Source organism: Notolepis coatsorum (genome assembly GCF_963971535.1).
Source record: "Notolepis coatsorum genome assembly, chromosome: 17".
Lineage (NCBI taxonomy): Eukaryota > Metazoa > Chordata > Actinopteri > Aulopiformes > Paralepididae > Notolepis > Notolepis coatsorum.
In genome coordinates, this window is record NC_140181.1 from 2,123,005 (window position 1) to 2,136,558 (window position 13,554).

Consider the following 13,554-nt stretch of genomic DNA (forward strand, 5'->3'; position numbering starts at 1 on the left):
TCTACTGATCTGTGCCCGTCCTTTTCTAGTACTCGTGGTGTCTAGGTCGTGATTCAGTACTACATTAAAATCTCCCGCGCATATCAATATCCCTTCTAGTTCCATCACTATCATATCAAAAATGGTCTCATATAAATCCCTCTCACTCTCTGGGGGTGCATAAACATTCACTAACGTAATCATTTGACCCTCCATTTTTCCCTTCACCAGAACAAACCTTCCCTCCTTGTCTCTTACTTCCTTGATCAATTCAAATTTTACTGTGTTTTTGATTAACGTGATTACTCCTCTCCTCAGGTTCCGTTTAAAGGAACTATAGTATGCATTTTCATATCCAAATCTCTTCAGTTTCTCATGATCCTGTGCTACCAAATGTGTCTCTTGCAGAAATATCACTTCCATCTCACTTTTTTTACACTTCAACATCACTTTGCCCCTCTTTATCTTATTATTCATTCCATTAACGTTTAACGACATCATTTTTATACCTTTAACCATTGTCATCTTTCTTCTTCTTTCGTCTGTCAGTCCCCCCCATGTCACATTCATTCCCCCCTCCGGTTGTAGCCTCCGCTCTCTTCACTGAATACATATAATGATTAACATAAATAAAAAACATAAACTTTACATAAAGTGCTCCCAAGGCGTTCGGGGGGTCCCTGTATCCCCCCCTGTCCCCTGCTGGTGGGTGAGGAGTAATTGCTCTGCTAGTGAGAAGCCTCCTCCTGACGGCTTGGGGGTTTGAAACCTTTACCCCAACCGCTCGTCATATTTGTCCAGCATTCTTACTGTTTTTATTGCTGTCGAGCTCCTGGTCAAAAGCGCTCTGTCCTTCATTCTGATCAAATACCCCCATTTCCTAGGTCCCTCTCAATGTGGCTCATATGTTCCAATGTCCCTCCTTCCTCCCAAACCCGTGTGTGGTGTCTTCTGTGTACCCCTTTTTACTTTCTTTTCCTCCTCTCTATTTTCTATGTGATGTCCATTTATCCCCTTAATCCCTTCCAACTGTGTTACTCGCAGCGTGTGTCTATGTATTTGTTTCAATATATTCTGTGTTCCGTCTATCATACCTAATTATATTTCCATTTATTTCCTCCATCAACATGTGTATTATGTGTCCATGTACACGCTATGTTCGTTCCTATATCCTGCCTCTACCTGGGAATGTGTGTTTATATATATGTTATTTCAGTTTCTATATTTTGTCTCTATTTGGATAGTTTTTTCAATCTCTTGTGCGTGTACTCATCCGTTCGTCTCCTCCCGCTTCCTCTCCTCTCCTTCTCCGTCTCTGGCCTCCTCATCCGTCTCCGCCTTCGGTCTGTCACGTCTCACCTCGGCCTTCTCCTCTCTCCTCCCTCCTCTCCCGGGTTTCGATCTCCTACTCTGGTCCATCTGCGTGCTTTCTCCAATCTCTGCTGCAGGCTCCGCGTCTGGCCCTCCTGTCCCCTTCCTTCTCCGTCCTCCGCCATCTGCATCCCCTGTCGCCTCATCTCCTCCGCCGCCTCCCGCGCCGTCGCGTACGTCACCGTCACTTCCTTCCAGTGAATCCTTAGCGAGGTCATGGGTGATTGGAATTTCATTCCGTTTTCTTTCAGAATTCTCTTCAGTCCCGCGTAGGACCTGCGTGTTATTGCTACCGCTGTCGAGTAATCGTGATCAAACGACAGTCTTTTCCCCTCGATTTCTATCTTCTTGGTCCACGCGGTTCTGAGTATCAATTCCTTAATCTCAAATCTCAGAAAGTTAATAATCACCGCCCTCGGAGGTCTGTCCGGTTGCGGTCTCGGAGCCAACGCCCTGTGGGCCCTCTGTATCTCCATTTTTTCCAGTCCCGTCTCCTTCAGTTGTTCCTTGATAAGCTTTTCCACATATTGGATCACCGATTCCCCTTCGACTCCTTCTTTCAATCCCCATATTCTGATGTTATTGCTCCGTGACCTCCCCTCCATGTCCGATATCTTTGTCTCCATCTGTTCTTGTTTTTGAATCGCACACGTTAACACCTCGTGTATCTCTGTGTTCCATTCCTCCGTTTGCGCCGTTCTAGTCTGTACCTCAGTTATGTTTCTGTCCTGTTCCGCCATCCTCCCATCCACCCTTTTGAGCTCTGTATTCATTTCACCTCTGAAGTCCTCCTGTTCCTTCCTCAATTCCTCCCGTAACTTCCCAATATCATTTCTTATCGTGTCCGAGTTCAGTTTTATGGTCGCCTGCATCGTGTCCGAGTTCAATTTTATGGTCGCCAATATCCCGGCCTGCATGAGCACGGCCCATCCTGTAATTTCCTTGTCCGTCTCAGCCGAGACTCCCCCTTCCTCCGCCTGCTCCTTCTCAGTCTCGCCTCGGGGGTTTTGCTCCATCGAACTCTCCTCTTCCTGTGAGTTCTCCATTTCTCTTTCCTTCATAATTGTTTTCTTCTCCTTCCTTCTTGTTTGCATCTTCATTTTTGATCACTTTTCGTCACTTTTCGGGTCTTTATTTCTCCGTTTTTCACTCTTTTGACCAGGAGCCTCACTGCATGCGTGCTACCCTTCCGCTCTCATACCGGAAGTCGACCCTCCTGCGTGATTCTTATCAGAAAACACCCCGAGCCAGCACTATGTACGCGTCGAGACCCAAACACATCAATGGATAGTCTAACCAGACACCAGACATTGGTCCTTCAAGTCGCCTGGGAGAACGACAAGGAGTTGTCGTGCTTCATATTCTTCACTCTTTTTATTATTAAAAAGAAAGAAACACCGACTGACATGAATCAGTCGGTGGGCCGACGAAAGGCCGACAACTCCTCTGGTGGCTGGGGATTTGCGACGCAGACTCTCGTCGTAGGGCGGCGAGCTGCAGGGGCGAACGGCCGGGCTTTGAGGTTGTGCTGGAGCCGGACGAGAGTTCTCTTGCCTCGTCTCCATTTCCGATGGAGACTGAGGAGCATATGGAGGGGGCGAGAGCTCTCTTGTTCGATGCCCCAGTGGAGACGTGGTGTGGCAGGGAGTGTTGCGTCTCCTTGGGGTCCCTTGTACTCCGGTGTTGGGTTAGAACCTCCGACCCTGAGACAAGATGCCCAGCTATCTGCCGCATTGGATGGTGGCGCCCGACATGGCAGCCTCCCGTACGTGAGGGACGCGTGTGATGTGGAGGGAGGTACGCAAGGGGAGTTGCTTGCCTTGTTCCCCGAGCTCATGGCGGCCGCCGCAGCCGCTAATGGCGTGGCGTTGCCACAGCCTCTGCCTGCACCTGTTCCTGATGACATGATAGGTCATCTCTGGCAACGTCGTCCTGTGAGAGAGACGGGCGTTGTCTGCCCATTATTTCCATCAATGGAGGCCTACGTGAAACAGGGACAGGTAATCTCCCGCATCACTGGCCTTACCCCCGCCTACGTGCCAGTCACGCGGGTGGCGGGTTTGGTCCAGGGGCTAAAGGACGGGGACCGTCGCCGCTACTGGACCTTCTGCGAAGAAGGCCAGGAGTGGAGGGAGTGCCTCGTCCGCCACAGCCCACTGCCCCACGCCCGGAGGTAACGGTAGGGATCGTCGTGACCAGGCTGCCTGAATACTTTGGGCAGCCGAAGAGTGTTTCTGCGTCTCTGATTGGCCAGGTCATTTCTGGTCATGTGACATGTACGCCCAATCATGGGACCGCAAGTTTCTACACTGGTTCTCGTTCGAAGTTGGTTAAGGTTAGAGTTTGTCTTAGAGCATGGCGATAGAACGCCTGCCCTGATTCCGACGGTTAAGCTTAGGCACTCTTTTGAAGTTGGGTAAGGTTAGAGTTTGTCTTAGAGCATGGCGATAGAACGCCAGGTAGTTTGCAGGCTGTTAGACCCGGAAATAGGCGCAGAACTTGCTGTCCCATGATTGGCGCACATGTCACATGACCTGGCCAATCAGAGTGCAAAACTCGAACGCGGAAGCACTCTTCGGCTGCCCAAAGTATTCACGCGACCAGGCTCCCCAGAACCGTTCCTCCGGGCCGGCTCCCTGTGGGGGCAAACACTGTGCTGCACGCGGCAGGCGCCGCTAGTGACTCCCCTGTTTTTGTTACTAAATAAAAGGTCCCTCCTGGTGAGGGACTGTTTTTTGTTACAAACTGTGTGTTTATTCACTATATATTGGGGATACGATGTATAAACCCTCACCTACCTGTGGGGTTGTGTGTTTTTAGAGAGTAGGACAGTTTTCTTGTAAATTGTTCTGGTCGCTATATATATGTGTGCTTAGCAAGGCCTGTGGCTAGCACTCGGTCGAAATACTTGTCTTCCCTCATCATGAAGAAGACCGTGTTCTTCTTGCAGTAGTAAGAGTGAACTTTACCTTTTTTATCTGAGGGGGTTGTGTGTATTCTGTTACGTTTGGGAAACATGGCATAGAGTCCACAACCAGGTTAGAGTGTTAGCCTACAGAAGTAATCATATTATGTAGCTTGTACCGAGGTCTTGACCCTCTCTTTAAACGTCTGTGTTTTCTCTTTACTTGGTGAAGTACATAAACACGGGTGACGTGTTCGCACATGAGCCTAAAGCCTTGTATATAAAAACTTGTTCGCAAACGAGTTTATCGTCTGTGGCTGGCGTGCAGATGGTTGAGCTTATCCTAGTGGATATACACTTTTCCATGTAGCATGCTAGGTAAACTGGTATCATCGCTGCTTGTTTGTTTTCATCTGGGTTTTCATATGGGGTCACAAAGGGGTGAACTGATAAACTCTGCCCCCCTTTTTCTGATTGGCCAGGGGGTTGGACCTCCTGTTCTTCGATCTTCCTGGCACGCTGTTGGGTCAATGGGTCACAGGGTAGGGAGAGGGGGGGGGGGGGAGTTCCCTGGTCCCACGCCATATTTGGGCAGGTGGGTCACGGAATTTCCCCCGCCATAGAATACGTCACTGGCCGCGTTTCTATTGGTCGTGTGGCTTCCGTGAGTTTTTTCAGGCTCCATGTTGTGGACCGCTGTTATTGTCAAGATTGAGTTATGCGGTGCGTGGAAACTTGTTTTCTGCTCTGCGCTCTGTTACATATGTATTGAGCTTTTGGTCACGTAGCTCAATGTTACATATATCTTTTCAATTATTACTCACGTGGGAGGTCTCTCTGGGGGTTCCCTGTCTCCTCTCTTTTATACAGAGCAGGGTTGAAAGGGGTGTTTTCCCTCAGACGCGTCATATGGGACCCATATCTGTGTCTCTTGGCCAGCTTCCTGCCGCTCTCCCAGGCAGCTTGGAGGGAACGTTATCTGGGTTCTTTACCATTACCATTGATGTGTTTTGGGTCTCGACGTGTACATAGTGCTGGCCCTGTGTGCTTCTGTGTGGAACCACGCATGGGCTGGCACGCCTTGGTTGCTCATCATGGAAACAGCGTTTTTTATGGAGCAACTAGGATGGAGATTTTATCTCTTCCGAGCGCCAGTGTACTAGGTTAGCATCGACGAATTCTCGTTCATCTCTGGGGGAGATGACGGAATAGATCAAAGCATTGGCGGAGGGGTCTCACGCCCTTGGGGTGGGCCACCGGGCGTGGTGCATTCATGTTCTGACCGTCTTGGTGGCGCCCTCTGTGATGTTTTAGAGCAGGGCTATTCAACTGGCGGCCCGCGGGCCAGATCCGGCCCGCGGGATGCTTCTGACCGGCCCGCCAAAGATTACATGATAATAAAAAAAAATTAAAACAAATAAAAAATGTTTAATTATTTTTTTTATTTTTTATTTTTATTTTTTTACTTTTTTTTGTGTGTCAACGTTCACACGCACAATTGAGCCAAAAGTCACTCAATTAATGACAGATTTCATTGATAAATTGAGGGAAAACTTTGCAAGTCGATTTGATGAATTTGACATGTCCAGAGAATTGATGCATTTTGTGAGCAACCCATTTGCCAATGTAGCTGCTATTTCCACAAAAGGACAAGAGTTCCTTGCATCACTTCACATTGATGAAGGTCTCCTGCAACTTGAAAGAATTGACATGCAAGCATCATCTGCTCTGAAGCAGGCACTTGAGAATGAATCCACCACAACATTTTGGATAAAGTGTATTCATGTCAACACGTTCCCCAAAATAAAAACGCTGGCAATATCTGTGCTAACAATGTTTGGCTCAACATACACCTGTGAATCCAGTTTCTCTCACATGAATGCCATTAAAACAAGCAACCGTGCCTCCTTGACAAATGAGCATTTGCATCACTGTTTGCGGGTAGCCCTCACTTCCTATGAACCCTCTTTCTCTGCCATTGCCCAGTCAAAGAAGTGCAATCTCTCTCATTAGATGTGTGTATGTAGGCTAGGCCTGTCTGCCCCCCACCCCCCTGATGTTTGAGAGTTAAGAGTCGACAATAAGTGCTAATAAGATGCTGTGATTTGCTGTTGTTGCACAGACATGAAGCACTTTTTCATAAGCTCAGCTGCACTATAAATGTGTTTTTTTGTTCAAGTGTTGATGTTAGAATGTTCAGATGCACATCATGCACTTGTTTGTTTTTTATTTTATTTTTATATTGAAATGTTGAAGAGGAGATGTTGCAGTTGTTGCACAGTCATAAATGAAGCACTTTCTGCAGGAGATGTTGCAGATGTGGCACATAAATGAAGCACTTTTTTTGAAAAGTATACTACTTTTGCAATGTAGTTAAATAAAAGTTGTGAAAATGTGGTTGCGTGTTGTGTCAAGTGTACATATATTCATAGCACAGGGAGGCGCCGTGGCAGTCTGGCCCCTTGGGTTTCTGACAATGTGGCCCTGAATAGCCCTGTTTTAGAGCGACACGCGTACCTACCCCCCTCTTAGGACTGGGGATGGTGGCGTGATTAGGACACAGGTTCTGGTCGCGCCGGACCAGGTCAGTTAACCCGTTGTCCGCCGGGGCGCAGATATGCTGTTCTGGTACCCTGAAGGACTTTGTGCTTTTTCGGGGGGGAAATGCCGGGTTGGCCCGGGCGTCGCAGGGTTTGATGTTATGGAGGTGTGTTCGTGGTTGTGTCACTGCGCAGGGTGTCCGCGGGACCTTAAAAAGTCTTAAAAAGTCTTAAATTCAACTATCAACTATTAAGGCCTTAATTTGTCTTAAAATGTCTTAAATCCGACTTTCGGAGGTCTTAAAAACATGCCATGTCATCTTATGTTTCATTGTGAAATCTGGGGGGAAACTATTATTAACGGGAGATAAAGTCAGACTTTTTTTTTTTTTTTTTTACGCAAACGGTACGCTGCGCAGTGGGGCGGAACCAATTTATGGTCCTTAATGTGTGTCGCCGTCGGGAGCTATTTCAGAACACCGGAGCATAGGTAACACGTTATTCAAGCCGTAGCGATAACGCTGACGTTTAGTTTAGTTTAATTGATTTGTATTTATTTGCACTCGTTAATTTAACATGGGAAAGTGCAAATTTAATGAGAACTGGCTCGAAAACCCTCTGTTTGCACCGTGTGGTTGGTCCCAGTGAAAGTACGAGGCCCGCTGCAAACTCTGCAAAAAGGATTTTAAACTGGGAACGATGGGAATAAAAGCAGTCGAGTCACGCATGCCCAGCGCTAAGCATGTTACCTCTACAAAAACCCGCCTGCAGACAACTTCAATATCAAATTTCTTTTCGACGCCGTCCACATCAACTGCTCAGGGACAGGTAGGTCTACCACCAATTACATCTGCACCTGTCCGGGTAACGTTCGGCTCCACGCCAACCCTTGAAGCTGAGGTACTGTGGGTTCTAAATACGGTCGCAAAGCATCAGTCCTACAATGGAAATGAGGGACTAGGAGAGGTGTTTCAAGCGATGTTCCCTGACTCTGTTAGGATCTATGCGTAACAGTACTGTATATTTGCATATCATGTATGTCACAAATGTAACGGTAATATATACCTGTATGTCATGTATATCCCTATGCCATAAATGTCATGTATGTTGTGCATGTCATAAATGTCACTATGAATTGAAAATGGGGGACCCTGATGTAAACTAGACAAACGTCTTTCTCTGGTCTGCATCCCCTTATTATTGTGTGTATTGAGCTGTACTGTATTGTACCCATTCTGAAATCTGTTAAATATAAAGTATTCATTCAACCAAACCACAAAAACAAAACAACTGGATGAATGAAAACTTTATTTAACAGATTGCAGAATGGGTACAATACAGTACAGCTCAATACACACAATAATAAGGGGATGCAGACCAGAGAAAGACGTTTGTCTTGTTTACATCAGGGTCCCCCATTTTCAATTCATATTGACATACACAACATAGAATAGATAGAATAGAAATACTTTTATTATCCCGTGGGAAATTTGACACTGCAAATCGCTCAACATTTAAACAGGACAGGTCACGAATTAGAATAATAACACAAATCAATAAAGTTGCCTAGGATAAGAGTAGAGTAAAATAGAATAAAAATGAAATAAAATATACAGAAATAAATACAGTAAAAACATACATGACATCATGACATACAGGTATATACTGTAGTACTGTTACATTTGTGACATACGATATGCAAATAATATACAGTACTGTTACCCAGAGATCATAACAGAAAATAGTATATATATATGATGGGGATGAGACTGTACATTAGGAGGAGGGGGGGGGTTGGACATTTACCGTGGCCAGTTTCGAATTGCAGCCTCCCGTAGGTGCTCTTTAAGAGCGGTTTTGAATGTGGGCAGGGGTAAAGTGGGTTTTAGGAGTGAGGTTAAGCAGTAGTCTGACCAGTTTGTTTTGTGATGTTTGTAATCTTGTTTTTAGTGCCTTTGAGGTGATTTGGTACCATGAGGTGCAGGCATAGTCGTAGTACCCTTGAATGAGTGTACTGAGAGTACCCATGATTTTTGCCATTTTGTTATCGTGAAATTGGTATTAAATTTAATTCTGAGTGGCATTAAAAAGTCTTAAAAAGCCTTAAATCTGACTGGGCTAAACCTGCAGATACCCTGCTGCGTGTTATCCTTCACTGTTGCTTGGTCCATATTGTGTTGTACCTTGCGCTGTGCTAAGGGGCCTGGTCCTTCTCCATTCTTTTTCGCCCCTCTCTTCCCCTGCTTGGCGGGGCTGGGAGGGGGCTGTCGAGGTGGTTCTATTGTACCCCTCTGGCATCCCTGTGTACGTCCCGTCCGCCGGGCCCAGGTCCGGACTCGTTCTCGTCGACCTGTTGGCCTGGGTTAACCCCTTCTTGAAAACTGAAACGCTTGTACTGCCTGTATAGCCGGTGTATACGCGCAGTTGCGTTTCGGAGTTTTTTCTTGGGGGGGTTAAGGGAACAACCGCCTCCTGTTAAACTAAACATAGTGTTATGGTTTGTAACCGACCCCAATCGCACAACACAAGACAGGTATGAGAGTAAGCCAAAACAAGGCAAATATTTATTATAGAACAAAAATCGGCACAGTCCCTTTAAGGGAAAACACAAAAACACAAGAGTCAAGGAAATATGGAAAATGCGGCACTGTGCCTTTAAGAGGCGAACAGGCTAAGGGACTAAGGCTAAGGGACAGGGCCAGGGCAAAATGTCAAGGACCAGGACCAGGGGCACTGGAGAGGGGGACAGGGACAGAGGCCCGGAGAGGCGGGCTGGAGACAGGGACAGAGAACAGGGTTAAGGCCTTGGACAGGGCGAGGGCCAGAGCTGCTTACAGGGATGAGGACAGGGTTCCGACGGCGGAGGCCGGGCACGGGGACAGGGGCCCGACGGCGGAGGCCTGGCACGGGAACAGGGGCCCGACGGCGGAGGCCTGGTACGGGGACAAGGGCCCGACGGCAAGGGCCTGGCACGGGGACAGGGGCCCGACAACGGGGGCCGGGCACGGAGATCCTCCTCCTCGGATGCTGCAGACGGGCAGCGCAGAACAAAGGGGGTCCCAGGGGACCGGGGCGAAGAGACGCCATCCTCCCGTGGAAATAGGGAGCGAAGCGCGCCGTCTTGACGTCTGGAGTGGGAACACCACTCCAGGTTTGGCACGGAGATCCCCCTCGGATGCTGCAGACGGGCAGCGCAGAACACAGGGGTCCCAGGGGACCGGGGCGAAGAGATGCCATCCTCCCGTGGAAAATAGGGAGCGATGACGCGCCGGCTTGACGTCTGGAGTGGGAACACTGGAAAACCTCCCGTAGAGAATTAGAGAGCGAAGACGGTGTCCCACTCCAGGCAAACGGCGACAGGTGGTGATGGCTGGCACATCGTCTCACGCCTGAGACGCGGCAGGTGATGGTAACGTACAGGATGGTAACGTACAGAACTCCATGAACACAGAGTGAACACAGATACAGAACGAACACAGAGTCCAGAACACAGAACGACCCGACAAGGACTGGAGGGGAGTCTGCAACCTAAGTACTCTCCAGCAGATTGCAAACTCCCAACAGGTGCGTGAGGGTAGAGGAACAGAATGTCCAAGGGTGGGGGCTGGTGAAGAGTAGGAGGCAGGCAAAAGTTCTCACAAGGGTGGGGGCTGGTGAAGAGAGTAGACAGGGAAAAGCTCAGGGAACAGGCGAATCCTCACACATAGGGAGGTGGTTGGTTCCCCGGTGTGTTGATAGCGGAGTCAACTCTCGGGTTAGGCCGGGCTTGACCCCGTCTGCTTGCGAGTGTGCCCCCGCACTTTTCATGACGTCTGCCAATCATGTCAGCCTTCTCTGCCTCGGCCTCTCTAGGGGGTCGGGTTTTTGTGGAGGCTGCAACATGGTGCACAGCATACTTCCGCCGGGGTGCTGTTCTCAGTAGACCCCTTAGGCGCCTGTCTAGTCTGCAGTGCTCCCGGCACAGGTCGAGTTATGCTTTTGACCTGTTGCCAGGATTGAGGGATCAACCTCTTTGGGGGTTGTCTCCCCGGTGCGCTGCCTGGCCCCACAGTGTTGTGGGGGTGTAGCCTCTGTGGAGTGCTTCAGGGCGGCGTGCTGTAGGGGGGAAGGGCCTGCTCTTGGATTGGGCCCTGTCCGATACGCTGGCGATGTGGGGGGTGGTGTCACTAGTGACCGTCTGGTGAGGTCTCGATGCTGCAGCATCGTTGGCCTCACCAGGCCCCCTTTTCCGGGGGGTCCTGACCCTCAGGCTGTTCCTGGGGCTGGGTCCTCCTTCGCGCTCCACTGCTACGGCCTTGCCACGGGGTTGGGTTCTTGACCTTGACCCCGTGATGTTAGGGACAGTAATGGTTTTTTTTCCCTTCCCGTTCGTTCCCTAGTGGCATGTGGGATGCGCGCCTGTGTAGTTGCGGGTTCTTCTGTGTGAAGGTAAGTCCCACGATCTGCTAACCCTGTGCGTTTGAGTTGCTAAACCCTCTTTGCACAGTCGGATCCGATTCCCTCCAGTCCCCCTCTAGGGGGGTCCGGGGGCTCGGGTCCTCCCCGGTTCTGATTGTTGTGGGGGACCACAGCGGGCACACTTGTCGAGCTTCCGCTCTGCTCAGCCCCTGTGTGTAAGCTCCTGAGCGTAAGCTATACGATAATATAACTTACGGTTATCCTATAACCATAGTTATATGTGTATAGCGAGCACTCTGCTCGGACTCACTGAGGACCCCGTGGTCTTCGCCTTCGGTGGTGAAAGACTTGGGAAGGAGCTGTTAGTATGGCCACGTCCCCACTTATGTAGAGGAGCGGATGGGGGTGTGGCCAGGCGGATGGGTGTGTATAGGTGGAGAAATTGTATTCAGAATTAGATTGAAAGGGATAAGGTTCCACTACGAGCAGAGCGCTCGCTATACTCATATAACTATGGTTATAGGATAACCATATGTTATAGCTTATAGTTATAGTTTGTATAGATAATTTTATAGTTATTGTAACTGAGGGGTTACAAAACCCTGACTGTATTAAAGATTGTGATAGATTAAACCACACTACATATTATTATTACTTGCCAGACAGTACAGTTAAATATGGCAGACACTCAATAGACGGCACGGTGACAAAGAGATAACGTTTACAGTATTTTATTATCAATGTCAAATATACAACTGAGAATTATTTGGTCGCTCTTTTATGGCGAATGATATTAGAATGTCAGAGTATCAAAGTCAGTGGGAATGAATAATTCCTAGGCTAAGGATACTAGACCGGAACGCTGCATGGCGTGAGATGGCGATATAGGGGGGCAAACGAGGGTATAGCTGGAGACTGGTGATTTCCTCCACGGAGTGGTAAGCTCCAGAGGATTGAAGAATAGGCGGATACTCCGGCTGGTCACTGAAGAAAGGGGGTCTCATACGGATCCGGTCCTTGTATTCCAAGTGCTCGATAGCAGGGTAATAGCTATTAATCCAGTGCCCGACGGCAGTGATGATAGCTAGCCCGATGCAGATCTTCAGGGTAGTTAAATCCAAACGACAATGGTATTAACGATGCTCTTCTCCACGGTACTACGTTTCCACAAGTCACTATAATCCACCAACAATGGTTCTATAATATCAAGGTCGTATCTAAGGAGCTACTAGTTATCCGTAACGATACACCGCTGGTAGGTTCCACTGCTCACATGTCCAATAGTTCTGCGGCTAGGTTCACCTCGTGTTCTGATACTAATTACGTTAAGTCCACACACACTTGCTAAGGTTCACACTAGTTACTAGGTTCACGCTTCACTTCACGTTACTGTTGCACACCGAACTGCTAATGACGAACACTGCTGCTGCTTGCGCCTTCCACAATATATACTTAGAGTGCTTTCTAGGGCGCAACCGAATCTCTTGTCCGGAATCAATGCGCTGGCCAAGGGCATGTCTCAACTTGTCCGAACTAGTCTTTGAACTTGTCTGGGGGGTGCGATTGTTGGCGCCGTGGGTGTCAAGGGCGTTGTCCAATGAGGAAAGCGAATAATGCTATGATTCAAACGGAGGCTTAAAGGGATATAGCTTATACATATAAATAATATACAAGTTATATAAATAATAAAACGTAGATTCTCAGTGTTAATCTGGCCCTTCAGAACAGTTATAGTTTATAGTTATAGTTTGTATAGATATAATATACATTGTATTATGTTTAGTTTTATAGTTTAGTTTATAGTTATAGTTTATATTATAGTTATAGCTTATAGTTATAGTTTGTATAGATAGAATATATGTTGTATTATGTTCAGTTTTATAGTTATAGTTTATAGTTATAGTTTGTATAGATAGAATTTACATTGTATTATGTTAAGTTTTATAGTTTAGTTTATAGTTATAGTTATAGTTTGTATAGATATAATATACATTGTATTATGTTTAGTTTTATAGTTTAGTTTATAGTTATAGTTTATATTATAGTTATAGCTTATAGTTATAGTTTGTATAGATAGAATATATGTTGTGTACTATGTTTACAAATTTACTATGGTTGAGGACCTGGGAAAAACAAGCATCTCACGTTTTTCTGAATGTATGTACATTTTAAAAAGCTGTGACAATAAAATCTGAATCTGAATCTAAATTCTGTTGAATTCACTTCATGAATAATTCTTACTACTCCTTTCTGTAATATAACCAATGGCTTTATGTTGTTCATGTATGTGTCGCCCCACACTTCTACACGGTAACTAAAATATGACTAAATAAGTTAACAAGACAGTACTCTGCGTTGATA

The 13,554-nt window shown here is 47.3% G+C and overlaps 1 protein-coding gene across 1 annotated transcript in view; it reads left to right on the plus strand.

Moving 5' to 3' along the window:
• LOC311243433 (importin-13-like) overlaps positions 1-13,554 on the plus strand; it is a gene marked incomplete at both ends in the record, with an annotated part of 159,906 nt that overhangs the window by 24,210 nt on the left and 122,142 nt on the right. Inside the window, 1 exon segment of the mRNA XM_084332664.1 lies at positions 3,420-3,523. Coding sequence (XP_084188790.1) covers positions 3,420-3,523 — 104 coding nt within the window.